General features: G+C 45.2%; 1 protein-coding gene across 2 annotated transcripts in view; it reads left to right on the forward strand.

Moving 5' to 3' along the window:
* Positions 1 to 24,656, forward strand: part of MTMR2 (myotubularin related protein 2) — a 73,290-nt gene that overhangs the window by 14,476 nt on the left and 34,158 nt on the right. For both annotated transcript variants that reach the window (XM_060234914.1, XM_060234915.1), the window contains exons 3-6: positions 14,971 to 15,046; positions 18,674 to 18,768; positions 20,019 to 20,129; positions 23,576 to 23,677. In XM_060234914.1, the coding sequence (XP_060090897.1) occupies positions 14,971 to 15,046; positions 18,674 to 18,768; positions 20,019 to 20,129; positions 23,576 to 23,677 (384 nt within the window). The remainder of the gene's footprint in view (positions 1 to 14,970; positions 15,047 to 18,673; positions 18,769 to 20,018; positions 20,130 to 23,575; positions 23,678 to 24,656) is intronic.

Here is a 24,656-nt window from a genome sequence, read left to right on the forward strand (position 1 = left end):
GTGGGAGAAGAAAACCAGGAAAGCTTTGTGAAGGGAAAGCAAGTGGAGGACAGGCAAGCGATCTCAAAGGCAGCGTCAAATTGAGCATGAGGCGTTGCAGCAAAAAAAAAATCAGGGATCTCCTGAGGTGTTCCTTGCAGCACTGTTGCTGCCAGCCAGACTGTGTGGAGTTTGGGTGGTTATCCATCTGTATGAAGTGACATCCATGTGGTTTGAGTTATTTCTAACCATGTCAGGGAAGCCCTTTAGTGTTCCTTGGCATGGCTAGCTAGCATTGTCCCCCAGTGGGTGTGCGCCAGTTCACACAAGCCATGATTTAATAGCCCGAAGAGGCTGTTGGAAGCACGGAAAGGAGACTGATCCTGTCAAGGAATGGTACTTAACTGCTTTAGGAAAGGGACAGCACTAAAAGGGGAACCCTCTGAGGCTTGCCTATTGGGGAGAACACAGGATCTATCCATTTTAATATTTGTGCATCTCCCCTGCCTTATTCTGTAGGCAACTGTAATTATAGCAAAGAATCCTACATGCCTTTGCCAGAAGGATCAAGATGCAATTACTGAAATTAATAAGGAAGTTCTAAATACTGAGATTTATAGAATGGAATGAAATGTCAAAGAAGCCACCGACTCCTACTTCTTTGTATCTGAGGGCCATTTCACACATTACGTGAAGAGAAACAAGATTGTCACAGTTCATCTGCAAGGATATTTGTGCGTGACATGTGCTTTCAAACACACATTAATGCAAATTTAGACTTCAAGTTAAAGTGTACGTTAAGTTTACATTTTAAATCTGGAAGAATCTATTTATAGGGGACATCTGTACCCCTAAACTGTCCTCCAAAGATTTCTGAGGCAACTTCCAGTCAATAATCAAGCAGCCCATCAATAAAACCAACCATAATGTAGTACCTTGAAGGAAACAGCTGTTTGAAAGCAAGCCAGTGACAATCAAGAAGCTAGCCAATAAACTAAATTTTGGGTAGTCAGAATGTCTGTGTATGGTGGAGAGTAACCAAAAGTGTATGAGATTTTAAAAATTATCACCATATGAATTACTTCAGGTCTCAGGGAAGCAGCTCTGCCACACACAGCTCTCTCTCACTGGCTGTTTCGGGGGGCGGGGGGGGTGAAGCAAGGTCTCTTATTGGACTATGTGAGAACACACATCCGTGAAATGCAGCTAATGGCACTGTACTCTTCTGTGTCAGTATGTGAAAAGTAACCTACTGAATGGATGACATCACTTCCAGTGATGTCAGGGGGTGCAGCCTAATATGCAAATGAGTTCATGCTGGGCTTTTTCCACAAAAAAAGCCCTGGACAGAACCATGCTATCCCTTGGGACCACCAGCTGTTCGGGTGGCAGATTTGGGGGTCAATCAAGAGGCCATCTTAGCCACACACCCTTGCAAGATGGCCCCCTCATGAAAACTCCCTTGACCAGCACAGCATCCGTGCTGCCCTTAAAAGGAAGCCCCACAAAGGGCTGAGAAGGAAGTGCTTGGGCTCTCTCTAGCCTGCTGTAGAGAGGCCCAAGAAGAGAGGACTGAATCCAGGATGACTATGACCTCCTCCCCTCATTTTGTTTCTAGGCCACACTGGAGGGCTCGCTGACCCAATATCATGACTCAGTGGTCCTGGAGGCCTACAAGTGCAGTAGAGTAATCTAAAATGGATGAGATCAGAGTGTGGGTCACCATGATCAGGTTTTGCTTTTCAGGGAATAGCCATATCTGGTTTACCAGCCAATATTAGTGCCAAATTAATACATGTCACGGATGAGACCTGAGCCTCATGTTCAGCTATGGATCTAATAGGACTCCTATCTCATCTTGTGAACCCATTCCTTCAGGAGGAATGGAGACTTTTCTAGCACATTCCATTTGGCAATATTGTTGACCAGCAGTTTTGACTTGACTGAGCTTCTGATTAGCAGTCCCATTACCGCTGCCAGGTACTCGTTCGGGTATCCTGTGTCATCAGCATAATGACGATGCTTCACTCCAAAGACACAGATGACTTCTCTCAGCTGTTTCACCCATCTTTGAAAGAGTATGAGGAGACAAGATGGAGCCCTGCAGAATCCCATAGCTCAAGGGCTAAGGAGTTGAGCAGCTGGTATCAGTCAGCCCGGTAAGTCCCAGCAGAAGCTGTCCATTTTGTGAAATGCTAGCAGACAAATCACAGTGAGAATCTGGATCGTCCAAGCTTATGTCATCAGAGGCAAGACGGAAAAGCCTGCCCTCAGAAATCTGGAACAGCTCAGCTGGATGTTTTTGCACTGATGTAATAGTGGCAGAGTTATACACACTCAGCTGCAATCACCACCACAGGTTAGATTTTAGAAATGTGCTCTGACTCACGTTCAGTGATCTTCTGTGTGCATTTTTCTATTGATGCTCTAGGGCAACCTGTTGCCCTTAGGTCTTCATTAAACCAAAAATCGCCATGGGCCCTCCTGAAGGGAGAGGTGCCAACAGCGGCAACAACTGGCTAGGCCATCTCTAAATTTTAGAAGACTAAGAAATTGGATTTATACCCTGCCCTTCACTACCCAAAGGAGTCTCAGACCAGCTTTTCCTTCCCCTCCCTACAACAGACACCCTGTGATGTAGGTAGGGCTCAGAGAGCTCCGACAGAAACTGCTCTTAAGCAGAACAGCTCTGAGAGAGTTATGACTGGCACAAGGTCACCCAGCTGGCCGCATGTGGAGGAGAGGGGAATCAAACCTGGTTCTCCCAGATAAGAGTCTGTGCATTTAACCGCTACATCAAAGTGGCTCTCAGAAGCAAGACTGGCTGAGCCTTCTCTAAATTTCAGGGATCAATCAGGGTTTTGATAGCCCATATCAGCACAAAATTCCCCAAGGGCTGTCAGGACTCAAGCAGGATCCATCTGTAACGTGTCCATTGTCCCTACCATGTTTGGAGAGCCACTTTAAATCACTCACACAATGGCTATTTTTCTGTGAAAGCATAGGAGCCCTGCTGGATCAGACCAGTGGTCCATCTAGTTCAGCATCCTGTCTCACACAGTGGCAAGAGGCCAAGGCCTTCTTCTGAGGTTGCCTCCTGACTCTGGGATTCAGAGACCTAGTGCCTCTGAATGTGGATTTTCCCCTCAGTCACCATGGCTAGTAGCCATCCTCCTATCTAATCCCCTTTTCAAGCTGTTTATTCCTTTGGCAGCAGATCCTACATTTTAATCACTCTCTGTGTAGGGAACAGTTCATGCAGATCTTACATGGGTGCTAAAATATATCCTGAATTCTGGCCACTTTGAGTTGGAGAACTGGTTGAACTATATAATTTTTTTCAATGAAGCTGGATAGCAGCAGTGTGAGAGTGTGTGCCTAAAACATAAGGGTGATTCTCTAGTCCAGGAGTGGCCAAACTTGCTTAACATAAGAGCCATATAGAATAAATGTCAGATGTTTGAGAGCTGTAAGACATGAATGTCAGATGTTTGAGGGCATGAAGGAAGGAAGATGGGGGAGGGAAAGGTGGAAATGAAGCAACTTTAATGTTAATATGCATTTGGCAAATCACTGGCATGTAAAAGAGCCACATGTAACCCCTGAGCCACAGTTTGGCCACCCCTACACTATATAGAGTTCTGGGGCAAATGCTACTGTGTCATGATGCAATCCTTGCACTTCCAGGTCACACTGGAAGTGACATCACCATGCAGTGACAAAGATTGCCTTCCCTGTGTGGTACATACCCACGTCCCTCCCACCTCCCATTAGTTGCCAGGCCATGCCCTACCCTTAGTGAAACCCTTTCAGAGGGTAACGCTGTTTGTCTGCGGTCGAACAGCTAGATTCGAGTCCAGTAACCCTTTAGACACCAACAAGATTTTCAGGCTTGAGGATCTCCATTCCTACTTGTTTTTGATGAAGAGGTGGGGGGGTTGTCTCTCTAAAACCTCATACCCCCCAAAAAACTTGTTGATCTCTAAGGTGCAACTGGGACTCAAATTTAATGACGCAGTGTCTTGCTGGGACACTGGGAGAAATCTAAATGGACGTTCCCTTGCAAGAAGCATTGCTAGATGATTCTAAGTCTGGCTTGTTCTGTATGTATTTAAGAACTCTAGCTCCGATATCATTTTTTGCTTTTTAACTCAGGACTGAAGTCAGGCTAACTTAAGTTGTCAGCTCCCTTTTAAAAAACTAGTTATACTGGCTACCCTCCAAACCTCAGTAAGGATTTTAATTTTTTTTGTCACTTAGGAAAAACCTCCACTTTTTAACAGAAGTCTTTTTGCCTTTTATGACTTCCTGCTTTAGATTAATTTGTGCCCTTTGATTTTTATCTGAGCCTCTTTTATAATTTTTTTTAAAAAAAACCTCAAGGCTTCTTGAGCAGATCAGAGTCTCCAAAATCTCCCCTTCAACTTCCTTATAAAGAATCCCTTTTATTCTTTTCAGAAATTCATATGAAGTTAAACGTGACTGTGCTAAGTCGTTAATACAATTTTCCAGTAACATTTTAGTCAAATTTGGACAGTATTGTGGATTCCAAGTTGTTCAGAAGCACTTGTATTTTGGGCATCCCACCTCTAGAAAACTATTGCCAATGTAGGAAAGGTAAAGAAATAGCAACCAAAATGTTGTAGGAATTAGAACAACTTCCCTATTAGATAAACATATGGAACAGAGGTGCATCAGTGGCTATTAGCCACAGCGTATTGTTGGAACTCTCTGTCTGGGGCAGTGATATTCTGTATTATTGGTGCTTTGGAGGGGCAACAGTGGGAGGGCTTGTGGTGTCCTGGCCCCACTGATGGACCTCCTGATGGGACCTGGTTTTATTTTGGCCACAGTGTGACACAGAGTGTTGGCTTGGATGGGCCATTAGCCTGATCCAACATGGCTTCTCATGTTCTTATGTTCTCTTATGTGGTCACAATAGACATTCATAAAATTACCTTACCTTTAACAGTTGGCAAAAGATGAAAAGATCATTTAAAAAATATTCCAAATAAATAATATTTTTTAAAAAAATTACTCATGGTGCAGAGGAAGTGAATAGAGAGAATTTTTTTCTCCTTCCAGGATACTAGAACTCAGGGGGTACCCAATGAAGTTAATGGCAATATGTTCGAGGCCAGGCAGAAAAGGTAATGCTTCTTCTTAAGCACTGCTGACCTGGGATTCTGTGCCCTAGGATCGAGTGTCAAGTTCAGCTGGCTTTGAAAAGAGTTTAACTGAGCCTAGCAACTGGCCAGTGGATTGGAGGTAGGGACATAGGGGGAGGTATGTTGTGCTGTGTGCACCATGATATAACTTCCAGGAAAAACCCAGAAGTGATATCAGGTCGCTCTAGGAATTGGCAGAAACTCTATGGTTGTACCATAGAGTTTGCAGTGATTTCTAAAGCTATCCAACACCACTTTCAGGCTATCCTCACATTATCCCGTATGCAATGTGAATTAATAAAAATGTTTCTCCCACCGCTCCTCCAGGTGGGATCCCCTGCCCCCACTGGGATGATGGCAACCCTAGTTGGACTTATTCATGATGGAAAGGTCTATGAGCAGCTGTCAGCCATGAGTTTTTTCTAAGCTGCCTTGAGTCTAAGCAAGAAAGGTAGACCATAAATTAAATCAGGGATAGAATTCTAGCAGGAGCTCCTTTATATATTAGGCCACGCACCCCGTATGTAGCCAATCCTCCAAGAGCTTACAAAAAAGAGACTTGTAAGCTCTTGGAGGATTGGCTACATTGGGGTGTGTGGCCTAATATGCAAAGGAGCTCCTGCTAGAATTCCATCCCTGAATTAAATAATAAAATAGTCTTCGTGTTCAGAGTCAATATACCTGCTGGTGGAGGGTAGCAACTGGAGAGGCTTTGACACCTGTGCTACTGCATGTCGTCTTTCGAGAAGTTGGCCATTCCGGGATGCAGGTTGTTGGACTACATGGACTGGTAGCTTCATCTAGGAAGGCTTCTCTTGGGTTTCCAGACCTTGGCCCCCTTTGGAACTAAATCAAAGTTTACGTTCTTTTCTGTTGGCTCCCTGGCCAGCTCTTCTGATCATGTATCTTATCTGGAAAGTTTTTTCTCTGTATCATGGCCTGTTTAATGTGAGCGTAATTGAAGACTTCCGTCCTCACACCCTTTCCTCTCTTGGCTTGTTGCCTGATTCTTTCTCTATTTCAAGTGCTCCCACAGTTCAAAGGCTTGCTTGCACAGTTCATGGCAGGTTCCTCTACAGGAGGGGTGTCAAACTTCTTGGTTATGAGGGCCGGATCTGACATAAATGAGAACTTGTCAGGCTGGGCCATGTATGTCATAAAATGTAATGCCAAGTAGCAGAGATATAAACGTTATAAAGCACACAGACAAAGATTTTTTAAAAGCTTAAAATAAAACATGCTTAAAACATTAGCACTCGTTGGTCTTAAAGGTGCTTTCTTTGTCTCTCTCCTGTGCGATCCAGGGAACTGGGCAAAGGGGGCTCTTTTCTTCCTCAGGGAACCAGGAGAGGGCGGGACCTTGACAAATAGAAGGAAGAGAGGCTTGGCTCAGTAGCTCTGCTGTGCGATTGAGAGAGCCTGGCAAAACAAGCTATCTCTCCTCCCTTCCTCCCCAAGGGAAGAGCCTCAGACAATGGACAAAATAGAGGCTTTGCTCTGTGCTCCTGTGCAATTGAGCAAGCTTGGCAAAGCAAGCTGTGACGCTGAAGGAAGCAGGAGAGAGGGAGAAGGAAGCAGATGACAGCCAGTTGCTCAGGGGCCTGATATGAGCCCTCGGAGGGCCTGATTCGGCCCCTGGGCAACATTTGACACCCCTGTTTTCAGAATATACTCGGTGCAGGAACTTCCCCCCCCTTCAAAAGGATTGATAAATTTATTTGTAAATAATAACCATCCTACCATTCTCCTATAGCACTGGAAGTGGTAGCAGCAACCTGTATTCCCATAATAAGTCCAGCCTAGTTGTCTGTAATGTGTGAATGCTGTGAAGCTTAATGAGGGCTGGCAGTGTGCTTGCCAGTTCTGAGTCAGGAAATTCCCAGAGATTTGGGGGCAGAGCTTGAGATGGGCAAGTTTGTGGAGGGAAGGAAAGTGTGGCAGGGAAGTGATGTCATACAGCCTGCCCTCTGAAGCTGCTGTTTTCTCCTGGGAAGCTGATCTCTGCAGGTTGGTGATCCGTTGTAATCCCCACACCACTGAAGTCTGTCTTTTTAATCAATTTGAGTTATTGGTGTCAAGCACCATAAGCAAGCAGGGAGTCAGCTAGCAAGCTGGATTTGTAATGGTCATGGGGAGAACATAGAAATGTAAGAAGAGCCTGCTGGATCAGAACAGCATCCTGTTCCACCCAGTGGCCAACCAGTTCTTCTGGAGAGCCAGCAGCAGGGCATAGAGGCTGCGACCTTCCTCTAATGTTGCCTCCTGGCTCTGGGATTCAGAAGTTTAGTGCCTGTTAATGTGGAGGTTCTCTTCAGTTACCATGGTTAGTAGCCATTAATAGACTTATGGAGGGCTGTGGCTCAGTGGTAATGTTCTGCCCACACAAGGGGGCAGAAAATTAATTCAACTGGAAGAAATTAGTCCTGTACCTTTAAGTGCATGATAATCATGGGATTTGTAGTGTGTAGGTACTTCACACCAGGGGGGCTTATTTACCTCTCCTAATTGGCTATTTACTGCTTTCGGTCAGTCTTTGCCTGGGAAAACTTAGTTTATTGCCCCTCTTCCTTTCTTTGTTAGCATTCCGATAGCTAGCAAGCATGGAGACCCAGGGTCTCACACTTCTCTTCACCTCTGAGCATGGTCTGAACAAGAAACTTGCATGATTTCCCACACCTGATGTGTCGGAGACCGTGAGTACATCTGCTCTGTACGTCTCGGGAGGTCAATAAAGCTGTTATATTGTCTAACTGTGCTTGGTGAGTTGAACACGGCTAGATGGTGCCTCAGATTCAGGGCTCCGGACAGCACAGGTAGAGCATCCGCCTTGCTTGCGGAAGGTCCCAGGTTCAGTCCCAAGCATCTCCATTTAAAGGATCTGGTAGCAGATGAGATGAGAGACTGTTGACCATGTGTCAACATGGGTAAAGTTGGGAGGGGTCTCATTTTTATAACAAAAGGAACACCTGAACAAGATGAGCTGATCTTTCTTCCCATTCTCCAACTCATCTTTCAGCACTTGGTCGTCTCTGGCCTGCGTCTCCGAACCAAGTGCTCTTCTGGAATTGGAGCCACACAAAGAAATTATATGTGAATGCAGATGATTTTTTTTTTAAAATGGCTGACACCATTCTATATACTTGAAGTACATAGAAGTACAGTACTTGGGCTTCACGTCTGTCTTCACAGATAGGTCTGGATGCCCCTCCAGACTTGCTGAATACCTTCCCAAACCCTGGGAGAACTCTTATCGCTGACTACCTTACATAACTTAGTTGCTCACATCCAATAATGAAAGACAGTGTGGTGTAGTGGTTAAGTGTGTGGACTCTTATCTGGGAGAACCAGGTTTGATTCCCCACTCCTCCACTTGCACCTGCTGGAATGGCCTTGGGTCAGCCGTATCTCTCGCAAGAGTTGTCCTTGAAAGGGCAGTTTCTGTGAGAACTCTCTCAGCCTCCCCTACCTCACAGGGTGTCTGTGGTGGGGGAAGAAGATAAAGACGATTGTAAGCCACTCTAATTCAGAGAGAAGGGCAGGGTATAAATCCTACGGTCTTCTTCAATACTGGCTCCAAGAGACCTTGCAGCTGAGACACAATGTATGTCTTCTTCCCAGCAATTCCTATTGGATCCCCCATCCCATTTCTCAGGTGAACCAAATTGTCTATGGAAGCAAAATCCTGTGACTTCGCCCACCCTGTGTTGAGCAAGACATCAAAATTCTGCTCCCCTGTTGCCCCCTCTGTTGTCAAACAAAAGCATATTCTATAAGCATTACAGAAACGCACACACACAGCCTGTCTTTTCTATAATGTGTGAAACGTCCCTGAGAATCTTGAAGGTCATGCAGTAATTTCTCTGATAGCCAGCTCCTGGTGACGGAGACTACTCTTCCAATGCTTTCATTTCTAAAAATGGCACAATTCATAACTGTTTTGTTTTTGCATGGGCTTTTTTTTTTTGTCCCTTATGTCTTAGGATGTGAAGGAAGTTTTGCTTATTTGAGGATTCTCTTAATTTCGCCCTTCCCCTGCCCTCTATTTATAGCTCTCCCGTCATAGACCTGCCAAAGCCCAGGTTACAAGGTATTGATTTAGTGCAAATTAGATCAAGGGAAGCCAGACTCGGTCAATCTTCTGTCTCTGAGACGAGGAGGAAAGGGAAGGCGCCCCCCCCGCCCCCCTTCAGCGTGTTCACATTTCAGAAAGGCAGCCAAAAAAGAAGGAGATCTGAATAATGTTCAAGGTCCCTGGGTGTTTGCATAGGCATTAAGCGTACAGCAAGGATGCTGTTTGAAAAGTATTTATGACTGTCATCCATGAGGAGCAGAAGGCTGAAGGGAATAAGTCAATGGCCTTGGTGTGTCCTCTTCAGAGGTGATCCATTATTTCCTAACCAGCTCCAGTATTTCTTCCAGTCATGAAATATATGTGATCCTCCATTGCAAAGGGTAAGATGTTTTTCTTTATTTTATTTTTTTTCACCTGGTGCATCTAAAAGAAAAGAAATCAGGACTGGGCTTTAGAAAAGGTTTGGAAAATGCTGGAACAAAACTAGTTAGGCCAAATATCGGTGGGGTGTATGTGCTTTTTTAAAAAAAACAGAATATTCGGGGTTTTAGCTTGTTAACATAGTAGGATTGCGAGAGACACTGTGGTTATCTCTCATCGGGGACCTTTGCTTTGTGTTCCTAAGTGAAAATTCATCCCTTAATACCAAAACCCACATTCTATAATGTGGCATAATGAAAATGGTATTGTACGATATTAAGCCTTGTTGTTTCCTTAAGGAAAAATCAGAGAAAGTAAGTGACTCTGCAGTCTGCTCCCATGTAAAGAGTTACATTGCTGATTTGGTTTAGTAGAAAGGGAGGAAACCCCACAATTTTGCAACTCCAGAACTCAAGCAATATCCTCTTTCAAGCTTTCACCATAGCTCCTGTGTTGTAGTCTGGCTTTACAATGCACTACATTAAATTCACTGGGTGTGGGGGGCGGGAACATGGGATTGGGGTGGGTGGCAATGTTCCCTCTAAGCTGTGGAGTCTTGTGAGAAAAATTCTACTTCGTGAGCTACTGGCATTAACGTTGTGAGCTACTTAGAGTTGCCAAGTCCAATTCAAGAAATATCTGGGGACTTTGGGGGTGGAGCCAGGAGAAAGGTTGTGACAAACATAATTGAACTCCAAAGGGAGTGCTGGCCATCACATTTAAAAGGACTGCACACTTTTTAAATGCCTTCCCTCCACTGGAAATAATGAAAGATAGGGGCACCTTATTTTGGGGCTCATAGACTTGGGCCCCCTAGTCATATCTTTTTGAAACATGGAAGGTGTTTTCAGGAGAGGCACCGGATGCTATGCTAAAAATTTTGTGCCTCTATCTCAGAAAGCAGCCTCCCCAGAGCCCCAGATACCCACAGATCAATTCTCCATTATACCCTATAGGAATCGGTCTCCATAGGGAATAATGAAGTGCCTAGCAGACACCCCCCCCCCCCCCGCATTCTGATGACCCTGTGGGGGGAGGGCCTCCAAACCGGGTGATTCCCTGCCCCCACCTGGGGATTGGCAACCCTAGAGCTACTGCATAAATTACTTTGCTCAGGGGCCATTTTTCCTGAGCTAAGACAAAAGTGTGTGAGCCAGAGGCTAAAAAACTGTGAGTTAACTCATGCTAACTCAGCTTAGAGGGAACACTGGTGGGTGGAAATCAGGATTATCTTTGAAGTCAGTAGATGTTACACCTAGTCATGCAGTTCCAGAAGTACATATAAATGTGAAGATCTGTACCAAGATGGGGAGAAGATAAAAAGACTGGTCTGGACACGGTTTAAAATATGTCAAAAGGAGTGATAAAAGTAGAAATAACAGTCCTTGTGCTGTTTTTTTTTTCCCCTGATGCTTTCAGGTCCTTGTGTGTAAAGGAGGTTTGCCTGTAGGTGACACGAAAACCTAATATTATGTCTAAAGGGCTGCATTTAAAAAAAAAATTGGCTTCACGGTTTGAATCCAGATGTAGTTTATTGGTGCATTTCATCTTTCAGGATACTGGCTAACTTTTAGCAGTCTCTGGGGGGATTGGATAAACATATGGAGCAGAAGTCCATCAGTGACTATTAGCGACATGGTATAGATGAAACTGTGGGGCAGTGATACTCTGTATTCTTGGTGCTTGCGGGGGCTTCTAGTGTCCCGGCCCCACTAGTGGATCTCCTGATGGCACCTGGGGTTTTTTGGCCACTGTGTGACACAGAGTGTTAGACTGGATGGGCCATTGGCCTGATCCAACATGGCTTCTCTTATGATTTTATGCAGGCCTTGAATTCAGCAGGAGCTCACAGGAGTGCAGCTTTTGAACCTTTCTGAGGATTCCCCCTCCTCCTTCTCACCTTGCCCATTGAATAGTAGGTGCAGCTGCATAACAATCCCTGGATGAGCTCCACCACTTATTTTTCTACAAAACGACCCCTGATTTTATGTACCTGAGGAAGTGCACGCACACACAAAAGCTTTAACCCAGAATTAAAATTTGTTGGTCTTAAAGGTGCCACGGGACTCAGACTTTGGTTTGGTAAAACATTTGAAGGCATCACAGAAAAGCAGTGGAGTAGGAGAAATAGTGGTATAAATCGAAAGCTACATGAAGATCCAAACCCTTTTTCTGTTTTGGACACTGAATTTATTTTTAATCTAATTTCCTGCCCCCCCCCCCCCCGAGCATTTCACCTCTGCTCCAATCAGTCTGATTACGGTATGCTTGGTATCTTTGCTTCCTCTACAAGCATTCTTTGCAACATCTTCCCACCTTCCGACTGGAGCAAAAGGTCTCAGAGATCTCCATTTCTGCTCATGTCTGACTCTCAAAAGCTCATACCCTGAAACTTCTTGGTCTCCAAGGTACCACTGGACTTGAATCTAGCTATTTTTATCTTGGCACTGAAGCTGCCTAGGGGTCAGGGTTTTGAGAGGTTTTTCTTTTCCTTTTGGAGGAGGCCATTTTGGATCTCCGTGCTTGTTTGAAGGACACTTGAGGATTGATTCTGTTGAAAATAGTTCACAGGCCTTATTCCCCTGCCCGCCGTCTGTGTGTCACCTACAACCCACCACCCTCATAAAACTACTTGCAGTCTGTCCCTGCCTGCTACTTCCACCAAAATGATCTTTCCCAGCCAGAAAAAAGAGATGTGTCTTGTCGTACCATAGTGAATGGCGGAGAGAAATGCATGGTATCAGCTGATCGGCGGGGCCTTTAAATCATCCGGGAGGCTCCTGGGCACTCTCCCGATCACGGGTAGCACCAGCAGAATCACAGGTAGCACCAGCAGGAGCAGCCAGGCTGACCCAGCTGCTTCTGTTGGCACCAGCCAGGAACAGGCGTCAGCCTCCCTCATCAGCAGGATTTTCCCGGGCATGGGAGGGGCAGCGGCTGCTCCTGGGTTCCCCCCTGCAGGATTTAAATTGCCCAGGAGGGAGGTGGTGTCCCCTAATGTCCCAGCCTAGGGTGGCAGCAAACCCGGCACCGGCTCTGGATTCCGGAGATTGAACCTGGGGCTTTCTGCACGCTGAGCAAATTCTCTACCACAGAGCCACAACTTCCAAACCAAAATGATGATTGTAGACATGTGTATCTTTTTAAAGAAGTTCTCATCGTTTGATGGCCCAAAGAGGCCTTTTTTTATTGTTTACGCTAATCCAAAGTTTTCCCATAAAAAGCAACAGTGGCCGAAAGCTCAGTACCTTTCCAGCTTTTATTATTTCCATGCGTGCCACATCGGTTGTCTTCTGCATCCAGCTTTTTAAGTAGAATGGAATGCTGTGAGACCATCTGATTGGCCAGCTTGTCCTGCCGCATGCGGCTCTTCTGGAGGGCTTCAGTCCACGTCAACCTCCTCGTAAACAGTCCGTCTGCTTATATGGTGTTCCTGCTTTGTTCCCAGTTTTGACTCATAAAAGCGGAAAGATTAAGATGCAGGGTGTTTCAGTGGGATTGGTTGAACTTGCCAGCTCCAGTCTTTCTAACGTGAATTATCTACCCCATCTGGTTATTGAATCCGAGGGGGGGAGCCCTTTTTCTCTAATGAAGCAAAGCTATTGGCAGCGAGACGTTTCGATTGTTCTTTCATTTACTTTTAAAAAACTTTTTTTTTTAAATTACTTTTAAAAATTTACTGCCGTCCTACTGAGGCGGGCGCTTAGGAATGCTTCTGTGACAATCCTAGACATGTGCAGATCACAGATGAAAAATGCGAGGGTGCCGTTTGGATCCGAAGCCTTTGCTCTGTTTTGATCTTGTTCAGCTCTTGGCCCTTCTCCTCCGTGCTATCTGTATGTGTGAAGGCTCCTTACAGACAGCAGTCTACATATGGAATTCATTTAACCTCCCATACTATACCAAGGTAACTCCTGGGTCTGCACTGTGACGGAGTGAAGCAGCTGACTCAAGTATCAGATGTTGAGTCCCGTGGTCAATTATTAAGTTTTATTGTTAAGTGTGTGTGTGTTTAAAAAAAAAAAAAGCAAAGGGGGCACCATTTGGATTTTCCACCTAAAGCAACAAAATGTCTTTGGCCACCCTCTCTCCAGTATGATACAGATTTTCCATCTACAAATGTTGGACAGCATGAGCATATTGGGTTTATTTCTTCATTAGTTTCTGCATAATGTACCCAATTGTTTGTTAACAATAAGCAAAGATTCCTCTGCCAGTTTCCATATTGATTTCAAAGCATGCCTTTGTTTGAGATAACTAGGGCTTTTTTTTTTTGTAGCAGGGAGTCCTTTGCATATTAGGCCATACCTCCCTGATGTAGCCAATCCACCAAGAGCTTACAGGGCTCTTAGTACGGGGCCTACTGTAAGCTCCAGGAGGATTGGCTACATCAGGGGTATGTGGCTTAATATGCAAAGGAGTTCCTGCTACAAAAAAAGCCCTGAAAGGCTGCTGGCTCTGGATCAGGAAATGCCTGGACATTTTCAAGCAGGTTGTATGATACAGCAGAGACCTCATCTTAGACAAGGCCTACCTACCTACTTTTTAAGATAAAGATTTTACATTTAAAAACAGCTGAGCATCTTGTGCCCTGGCTGCCAAGCTCCTGGGCCATCCCCTCCCGATCGCCAGCACGATGACATCACTCACAAGTGACATAATCACACCGGTGACATTGCGCGCCAGTGACATCACACATTGGCCACTCTAGGAGCTTCTGGGAAAACCATAGAGTTTCCCCGGAAGCTCCTAGAGCAGCCAGTGTGCGACATCGCCAGTGCAATGACATCACTTGCACACACATGGGGGACTTGGCAACCCTTGGCCTGGGCTGTTGAGGCTAGCCTGATCTTGTCAGATCTCAGAAGCTAAGCAGGGTCAGATCTTTGAATGGGAAGATCTCCAAGGAAGCCCAAGGGTCAGAGGCAGACAATGGCAAACCCACCTCTGAGCGTCTTTTGCCTTGATAACCCTATGGGGTCACCATATGTCTCCTGCAACTTGGTGGCATTTTTCACCACCAAACATTTAGTACCCTGATCTCAAAAGCTAAGTCGGGTCAGCTCTACTTCTATGGGAGACCACCAGGGAAGTCCGGGGTTACTGTGCAGAGGCAGGGAACTGGAAACCACCTCTGTTAATCTCTTGCCATGAAAACCCTACAGGTCAGCATGGATTGGCTGTGACTTGGCAGCACTTTGCACACACATGCATACATACATGCACACATTTTACAAAAACCTGTTCCCTAATTGATCAGGGGTGAGCTTCTCATCACCAAGCTATGAACGCTCCACACTAATGCTCTTGTTATGGGGATTTCTGTCTTAGGTCCTCAGAGAATCGAATAAATTGGCTGAAATGGAGGAGCCCCCTTTGCTACCAGGAGAAACCATTAAGGACATGGGTAGGTACAAATCTTTCTTTTTGTAGCTGATTGGCTAAGTAGGTTGGCACTGACTGGTGATTCTTTATAATGGGCAAGGATTCTAGACCAGTTCCCCAAGCCCTACGGTTCCTTTCCACAAGGTATAAAATTTGCCACTGAAGCTGGGTCATCCATTCCTGCATCAGTACCTGATTTGAGTACATTCAGGGCTTATTTTTTAGCAGGAACTCATTTGCATATTAGGCCACACACCCCTGTTGTAGCCAATCCCCCAAGAGTTTACAGGGCTCTTGTTACAGGGCCTACTGTAAGCTCCAGGAGGATGGGCTACATCAGGGGTGTGTGGCCTAATATGCAAAGGAGTTCCTGCTACAAAAAAAGCCCTGGGAACATTGTATGTGAGTAGCAGCCTTTGTAATGGCTCTCAGCAGGTGTCACCTATGCACTTGCAGTGGACCCCGTGGAAGCCCCTGTTTCACAGTATCAGCCAATGACTTCTTGGCATCCCCATGTTAACAGATACCATACAAGTAAACAGAAGCGCTTCATGTCATAACCAGAGGGTTTTCAAATCTACATAACATTTTGAAGAAGGCCAGGTTTGGAAATGAGCAACTGGATTGAGGAGGAACAGCTGACATTGAAGGTGCTTGCAGTGTGATACCGCAGGGATGGTTCAATAAGGGATGTTTCCCCCCCAGCCTGCTTCCAACTTAAATGGCTCTAAGAATGACTTCCTGGGCTTGTTTTTATTTTTGTAGCAGGAGCTTCTTTGCATATTAGGCCACACCCCCTGATGTAGCCAGTCCTCCTGGAGCTTACAGTAGACCCTGAACGAAGAGCCCTGTAAGCTCTTGGAGGATTGGCTACATCAGGGGTGTGTGGCCTAATATGCAAAGAAGTTCCTGCTACAAAGAAAAAGCCCTGGAGGCTTCTGCGGTTGGAGGAGATTTACAAACTTTGGCTCAGTGGAGTGGTACAATGCAGGCCAGGACCTCAAAAATTATACCCCTCTCACGATGATTTGGAGGTGTGTGAAAAGGAGTGGAAAAAGTTTAGATGTTATGTAGAAGAAGAATGGAATATAAAAGGATATTGGACAATTTTTTAATAATGATCAAGTACTAAAAAAAAAAGTAGAATATGAATATAGGTTCTTATGGTTTAAGGGTACCTTTAAATGTTAGTATTTTAAGTATATAACTTCGGCGGGAGTCAAGTAACGGGGGGAGGGGGGACTAGAAAATAGCATGTGGGATAGATAAAAAGAAGGTATTAATGGATATGGTTACCATATGTTATCAATAAAATTGTGTTTTTTTTAAAAAATGATACCCCTCTCTAGCTGTTGGGTGGTTCTGTGGAGTGCTATCCAAAGTCTACTGATATCTCAAAGAGTGTTGGATTCCTTGCCTGGAAGCTGTAGAATTCTCTTGTTCCCAAAGAACCACCCATTGGCACAGTCAAAGCCAATTACTCTAGCTGTTCCCAATGACCTTGCCCGGCCAGCAGCCACCTTTTGGCTGGACACATTCAACTTTGCATCTCATTCAGAAACCTACCAACTGAGTTCTGATATGTGCGTATGATTATTATTGTAAAGTCAAAGCTGAATTTTCTGATATAAATGAATGCCTGAGCTACATATTAGCCACAGGGAATAGCATCCCCAAGATAAGATCTTCTTGGTTCTCACAGTCCTAGAGTCATTGGCTGGTAGGGTTAGCGTTAATATCTATCTATCTATATCTATCTATCTATCGGTCGGGGCTTCGGGATCTGCACTGGCTGCCAATAACATTCCGAGTCCGGTACAAGGTGTTGGTCATTACCTTTAAAGCCCTATATGGCCTAGGACCTGCCTACCTTAGGGAACGTCTCTCCCCACACGTTCCCCAGAGAATACTACGATCGGGTTCACAAAACCTGTTAGTAATCCCCGGGCCAAAGGAGGCCCGTCTGAAATCCACCAGGGATCGGGCCTTCTCAGTAACGGCGCCTTACTGGTGGAACCAGCTGCCGGAAGAGGTGAGGGCCCTGCGGGACCTAGGGCAGTTCCGCAGGGCCTGTAAGACAGCCCTCTTCCGGCAGGCCTACAACAACTAACTGACACTGAGAAATTTTTAGATGGAACTAAAATGCATTTAATAGACCGCTGGTTTTTATGTTTTTATGTCTTATTAATTTATTGTTTTAATCTTCTTATGTAAATGTTTTTTATGCTAAATCTATGTAAGTTTATTATGTTGTAAGCCGCCCTGAGCCACTTCGGTGGGAAGGGCAGGATATAAGTCTAAATATAAATAAATAAATAAATACCCCTACCAGAGATTTAAGTCTTATGTGGAGATTGGTGCTAAAGCCAAAACAATTACAAACAGTCTCTATTTCATTAGAAAAATATATACACAGATACTTTATGAACAATATGTTCCACAAGGGGTAGGTTCTATGACAATAAAGTCCATAAATTCATGCGGCAACAAAAGTGCTCCTAAGTAGTTGAAGAACCAGATCCCCTCAAAAGAAGACTCCAAAGGTTGATATATCTTTAATGTGTCTGTCGACCTCTTGGTACACGTTTCACATCAAGATGCTTTCTCATAGAGCCAGTCCTGTTCTGAATGCTCATTAGGTGAGCATGTGCCTTTTGTAAGTTGTGAAAGTTGTGTGAAGACATAGCTTGCCATCAGTGGAGAAATATTTCTGTTAAAAATTTCGTTCAGATGAGAAGAGATTCACATGAAGAGATTTTGGCTTCTGGAGAGATTTTGGCCTCCATGCTCTTTTGTGTGCCTCAAAGAGGGCATTTAGTAGGCTAATGATGGAAACAGAATTCTGGACTGGTTAGACCAATGGTCTGAACTAGCTTGACTGATCTTACAGGTAGGAAACAAATATGGTATGAAGCAAGAGTGCTGTTAGCTGGTAAAGCCTCAATAAAAAATTCCACTCATATCTGGAAGATTGATTTATGAGCCCTGGGTGAACATCCAATGTTATGTCTTGTAAACATGATCATTAAATACATAATAGATTTGCAAGCCCATTCGCTCACTGTGTTCCTGTTCCTCTTAAAACAAAACAAAAAAGTGCAGTGAGGTAATTTCATGGAGGAAAATACATCTCAGTTGAAAATTTTGACCCGACACCCAATCCTACTTCAACGTCTCAACAGTTGACTAAACAATTCCTTCTGTGCCAGGATAATCGTTGGCTAAGAAATAGTTATATAAAACCCCTACATCCCATGTCTGCTTGTGTGGTTGTTTGTTAAGTTTTTGATGAACAACAGAAAGCCCAAATGTTGGTTAGAATGTCTGAGAAAAACAACTCCAGGGGATTGAGGGGATAACCATCAGGGCTGTCCGTCACACACAACACAGAAGATGAATTTATAAGTTCCTTGCCTACCAGCACCCCCATGAACGTTTTCCTCCACCACAGTTTTGTAAAGTTTAATATCCTCTGTCCTCCTTGTCTGGTTAATGTTAACATTACTACACCCTGTTTTCGGGGAATCTGAGAGAGAATTCAGTTTAAATCCACAGCTGAATTCTCCCCCTCTCTCCATAGGGACAGTAAAAGGATTTCAAAACCAATTGTGGCAATGGAAATATTTATATTTCTTTTTTTTCCCCCTAGCAAAAGATGTTACTCATATCTGCCCATTTACTGGAGCTATTAGAGGAACCTTGACAGTGACAAATTACAGACTGTATTTTAAAAGCATGGAAAGGGTAAGGTTTAATAAGCTTATTTTTATATAAGTTCTTTCCTACTGTTTGAAGTTCAAGTGGGGGAGCACAGCTCAGTGCCAGAATGTTTGCTTTGCATGCAGAAGGTTCAATGCTCAAACCTATTTAAGGCTCTTGAGTGGTAGGACTGAGAAAAAGGCCCTTTGCACGATACAGTAGCCATACTGTTGCCAGCTCCTCGTTGGGAAATACCTGGAGATTTTGGAGATGAAGCCTGAGGAGGATGGGGCTTGGAGAGGGGCAGAACTTCAATGGGGTATAATTTCATAGAATCCACCTTCCAAAGCAGCCATTTCCTGCGAGTGAACTGATTTCTGCCACTTGGAGATCAGTTGTAATAGCGGGAGATCACCAGCCACCACCTGGAGGTTTGCAACCCTACATACACCCATCAGCATTACACTCATAGGCACCATGTAGGCTTCGCAGTCCCCAGGTGGGGGCATGGGATCGCCCACTTTTGCAGGCCCCAGCCTGGGGAGAACTCCATCCCCAAACAGACATCCCCTTGTGACGTCGCCAGCATGATGGCATCACTTCTGGAAGTGACATCACATGTTACCAACATCCATCCTGGGACACCCTCCCCCAAATCCCCCCACTGGTAGGAAGAAAGAAGAAGATATTGGATTTATACCCCGCCCTCCACTCTGAATCTCAGAGTCTCAGAGCGGCTCACAATCTCCTTTACCTTCCTCTGACAACAGACACCCTGTGGGGTGGGTGGGGCTGAGAGGGCTCTCACAGCAGCTGCCCTTTCAAGGACAACCCCTGCCAGAGCTATGGCTGACCCAAGGCCATTCCAGCAGGTGCGAGTGGAGGAGTGGGGAATCAAACCCGGTTCTCCCAGATAACAGTCCACGCACTTAACCGCTACACCAAACTGACTCTGAAGAAGACCATAGATATATACCCCGCCCTTCTCTCTGAATCAGAGTCTCAGAGCAGTTTACAATATGCTTTATCTTCTTCCCCCACAACAGACACCCGGTGAGGTGGGTGGGGCTGAAAGAGCTCTCACAGAAGCTGCCCTAGAGAGCTGCCACTAGCCAAAGTGGACTGTAAAGGGTTGGATGGATCAATGGTCTGACAACTTCATATGTTCATAAGCTTAGTCAAGTCTGTTTTATGTCTAGACTTTGTGCCCTGGGCTAATTTCAGTTCTGTATAACAGTGGTACCTTGCTTCAGAATGTTTTAAATATTGCATTAACACGCTGCAACTTTCTCCAGGATCCTCCGTTTGTTCTCGACGCCCCTCTAGGAGTGATCAACCGTGTAGAGAAAATTGGAGGCGCTTCTAGCCGCGGCGAAAATTCTTACGGGCTTGAGATTGTGTGCAAGGTAATCTGATCTGGTGAAAGGGGGCAGTATTGTAGCCCACAGTGATGACTTATTAAGTTCCAAATTTATATGAAATCAAATATCTGTAATGTATTTGGCCAGAAGACGGCTGTAGGAGGCCTCAAACCAGAGCTAACTAGATCCAGAGGCGTGGATTTCTACGTCTAGAATGCCAAGGTTTTCTCAGTGACGTATATTGCTCTAGCAGAACCTGAGTGTCAGATAGCACTTCTGCAAACAGCACCTGGTCTGGATAGCCTGGGCTAGCCCAATCTCATCGGATCTCAGAATAGGGCTGCCAAGTTCCTGGGCCGGGTGGGGGTTCTCCCACCCTGGAGGATCCTCCCCCGATGTCACCGGCACGATGATGTCACTCGGAAGTGACGTCATCACACCGGTGACGTCGAGCACCAAACGCTCTAGCAATTGGGAGGGGAACCTATATGGTACCATAGAGTTTTTCCTCCCAAATTGCTAGAGTGTCCAGGGAAACCATAGAGTTTTGCTGACGCACAACTTTGCTGGCGCAGTGACATCACTTCCAAGTGACATCATTGTGCCCCGCATGCAAAGCGTGTATGAAAACAGTCTCCCGCCAGAGGCCCTGGGGGACTTGGCATCCCTATCTCAGAAATTAAGCAGGATCGGCCCTGAATAGGGTTTGGAATGGGAGACCACCAAGAAACACCAGGGTTGCCATGCAGAGGCAGGCAATGGCCAACCACCTCTGAATGTCTCTTGCTTTGAAAACCCTCTGGGGTCACCATAAGTCAGATGTGACTTGACAGCCCTGTCCACTACATTTGGCTCAACCTGTCACCATAAGCAGGAAAGCTGAAGCAAGGAGAAAAGAAGGGGGGGAATTAAGAAAAATGTCAAAACTTTTGGCCTTTTGGTGAGAAGAAGGGGAAAAATTAAGAAAAATATTAAAACTTTTGGCCTTTTGGTGAGAAGAAGGGGAAAAATTAGGAAAAAGATTAGAACTTTTGGCCTTTTGGTGAGAAGAAGTATCTTTTGGGCTGGGGAAATGAGGTTCTCCTCTGTGGGGCAGCCCTATGATCAGCAGGGGCTGTGGAGCAACTCTCTGCAGTAAACTGCTGTTTTGGTCTGGGATGGACATCCAGAAGGAAGGAGCAGAGGACACAAATGTTCAGCTTCTTCCTGCAGCCAGGGCTTGGTTCAGCACTCTGGGGTATAAACAGGCCTCATTTTGGGCAGGAGCTCACAGGAGCAGAGTTCTGGAACCTCTAAATTTTATTGTGCTCTTTCTTTTTTACCCCTGCCCCCCCCCCAAATAATTGCTTCTGAGCTCCATTGTTCAAACCCCTTAAGAATTTTGCTAAATTCTAAGATTTGACAAACTAATATTTTTCCCGCAAAAAAAGGGGAAAATAACCAAAACCTATAAAGCAGACAGATGGAAATCTTCCTGATTCCACTGTGGCCACATAGGAGAAAGTAGTTTAAAAAGTATGATAGGAATACGATTTTATTATGGCAATTATAATTCAAGAAGCATTTTAAGGTAGATGCTGAGCTGATATAATTTAGTCCACCTTCTGGTGATGTCAGGGGTGTGTGGCATATGCAAATGAGTTATGCAAGTGAGTTCTGCAAATGAGCTCTGGCACCTCTTTTTCTATGAAATGACCCCTGGGTATAATGAGGAGGCTTAAGGGAAATCCTTGTCTGGGGACCCATGGTAGTTGTTGGGCAGCCCATGCTCCATGAAGTCAGCTATCTGATTTATTCCATAATTATAGCAACAGCAGTTCAATCAGCCGATCTCTGGGAAGTCACTGCATTTCATTCCATCCTTCCCTCTCCATAACGATATCTTGTATACTTTGCATGTATGCTCTGAATTCTCAGGCTAGAGTGGGAAAGAGCAATCAGCTGCAGAGTGGCCAGGCAAAGTGGCCATGCCCAGGACTTTTCTTTGTGGCAGAAACTCCTTTGCATATTAGGCCACACACCCTGATGTAGTCAATCCTCTAAAAGCTTACAGGGCTCTTGGTACAGGGCCTACTGTAAGCTCCAGGAGGACTGGCTACATCAGGGGGGTGTGGTCCAGGGGTGGAATTCTAGCAGGAGGTCCTTTGCATATTAGGCCACACACCCCTGATGTAGCCAATCCTCCAAGAGCTTACAAGGCTTTTTTTTTTGTAAGCTCTTGGAGAACTGGCTACATCAGAAGTGTGTGGTTAATATGCAAAGGAGCGCCTGCTAGAATTCTACCACTGGTGTGGCCTAATATGCAAAGGAGTTCCTGCTACAAAAAAAGCCCTGGTCGTGCCACTTAGAAACCTACTGTGCTGTATCCTCAGTGAGAATTAGTGGTTTGTAAGCCATTTTCTGGGGGAATCCTGGGGTTCCTTGGAAGATGACCTCCTTAATGCAAAGCGCACTGATAGCACCCAGGCTTCAAGTTCCATGCCAGATAAATCAATGTTGTGATTACTTTTATCATTTTTTAAAATTTAAAAATGTCATGCAAATAGGACGCCCCCTGATTTTGAAACAGCTTCTCAAAGTGCATCAGATGCACAGTAAAACATTACAGACCATATGAAAGCAGTAAATGCCAATGAATTTTCTGCCGATTATCAGTCACAGGATAGTCACCCACAAAATACCAAGCCATATAAGAAAGGATGTGGTCTCCTAAACATAAGAACATAAGAGAAGCCATGTTAGATCAGGCCAATGGCCCATCCAGTCCAACATTCTGTGTCACACAGCGGCCAAATATATATATATATATATATATATATATATATATATATATATATATATATATACACACACACATACACACACACACTGTGGCTAATAGCCACTGATGGACCTCTGCTCCATATTTTTATCTAACCCCTTCTTGAAGGTGGCTATGCTTGTGGACGCCACCACCTCCTGTGGCAGTGAATTCCACATGTTAATCACCCTTTGGGTGAAGAAGTGAACATCTTCAGATATATGTGATTCCAAAGGAAAGGATCCATCTCCCAAAAGATCTTTGTTTTCACTCTGCTCTGTTACTATGAAGAAGAAGAATTGCAGATTTATTTCCGTCCTTCTCTCTGAATCAGAGACTCAGAGCGGCTTACAATCTCCTTTATCTTCTACCCCCCACAACAGACACCCTGTGAGATGGGTGGGGCTGAGAGGGCTCTCACAGCAGCTGCCTTTTCAAGGACAAGTCCTGCGATAGCTATGGCTGACCCAAGGCCATTCCAGCAGGTGCAAGTGGAGGAGTGGGGAATCAAACCCGGTTCTGCCAGATAAGAGTCCACGCACTTAACCACTATACCAAACTGGCTCTCTTTTCTTATTCTGCTCAGTTTTCTTATTCTGTTGTTCGTTCTGCTACCTTATCATTGTGGCCATTTATTCTGTCATGCTCAGTTTCTCAACAATGCTTTAGAGCAGGACTGTGCCTTTTGCAGGACGTTCGAAACCTGAGATTCGCTCATCGCCCCGAGGGCCGCACCAGAAGGTCCATATTTGAAAACTTAATGAAATATGCCTTTCCAGTATCAAACCATTTGGTAAGTGTTTTCTGCTGCTCTTCACAGCATTTGGGCATCAAAATGTCTTCACTGGAGGATGAAAAATGGAAACATAAAAACATAGAGCTGGAAGGGACCTCAAGGGTCAACTAATCTAGCCTCCTACACCCTATAGGAAATCCACAACTACTTCCCTCCATACCCCTCCTCCGCTTTATGCCCAGAGGAAGACCAAAAAACCCCCAGGATCCCTGGTCCAATCCGGCCTGGAGAAAAATTCCTTCCAGACCCCAAGGCCAGCTCTGTAATGTGGCCATATGAGGCAGCACACTCCGGCTGTGGATTTGGGGGAGGGGGTGGTGTCCTATCCCACCTGCCAGTTTGCTTCCTGCCTGCCCATCCACCCACTCTTGCACAGGAACTGGAGGAAATAAGCCAACTTATCTCCTTGCCCCTTCAGGCCTCTTCTAAAATCAGCAAGGCCAAGCATCTCACCCAGTTCCCAAGCTCTCATGAGATTCCTTCTTCTCAAGAGAAACCTGGGATGAAAAAAGATGGTTGGCCTTTCCTTCAGAGAATGGGTTGATCCTTCAGAGAATGGGCTTCTTCCTATTTTTCCTTGTGCCGCTGAAAAGCCTCTCCTGAGGGCCAAACTAGATGTGCGGCTTTTTTAAAGTGTCAGGCCCACATTCCCTGCAGCTACACAGCAGCTTTGAGAATGGCTGTTAAGAAATAAAGGAGAGCCAATTTGTACTTGGAATGCTGCTGAAGTGGGAGGAAGGCTTCCTGCCTCCCCCCACCCCCACCCCAGCCATTTTCCTGCACCAGAATAGTGCTGGAGCAGCAAAAATGGGGAAACATCTCTGCTCCAGTACTAGGGTTGCCAAGTCCAATTCAAGAAATATCTGGGGACTTTGGGGGTGGAGCCAGGAGACATTGGGCGGAACCAGGAACAAGGGTGTGACAAGCATAAATGAACTCCAAGGGAGTTCTGGCCATCACATTTAAAGGGACCACA

Source organism: Heteronotia binoei, chromosome 3 (assembly GCF_032191835.1).
Source record: "Heteronotia binoei isolate CCM8104 ecotype False Entrance Well chromosome 3, APGP_CSIRO_Hbin_v1, whole genome shotgun sequence".
Taxonomy (NCBI): domain Eukaryota; kingdom Metazoa; phylum Chordata; class Lepidosauria; order Squamata; family Gekkonidae; genus Heteronotia; species Heteronotia binoei.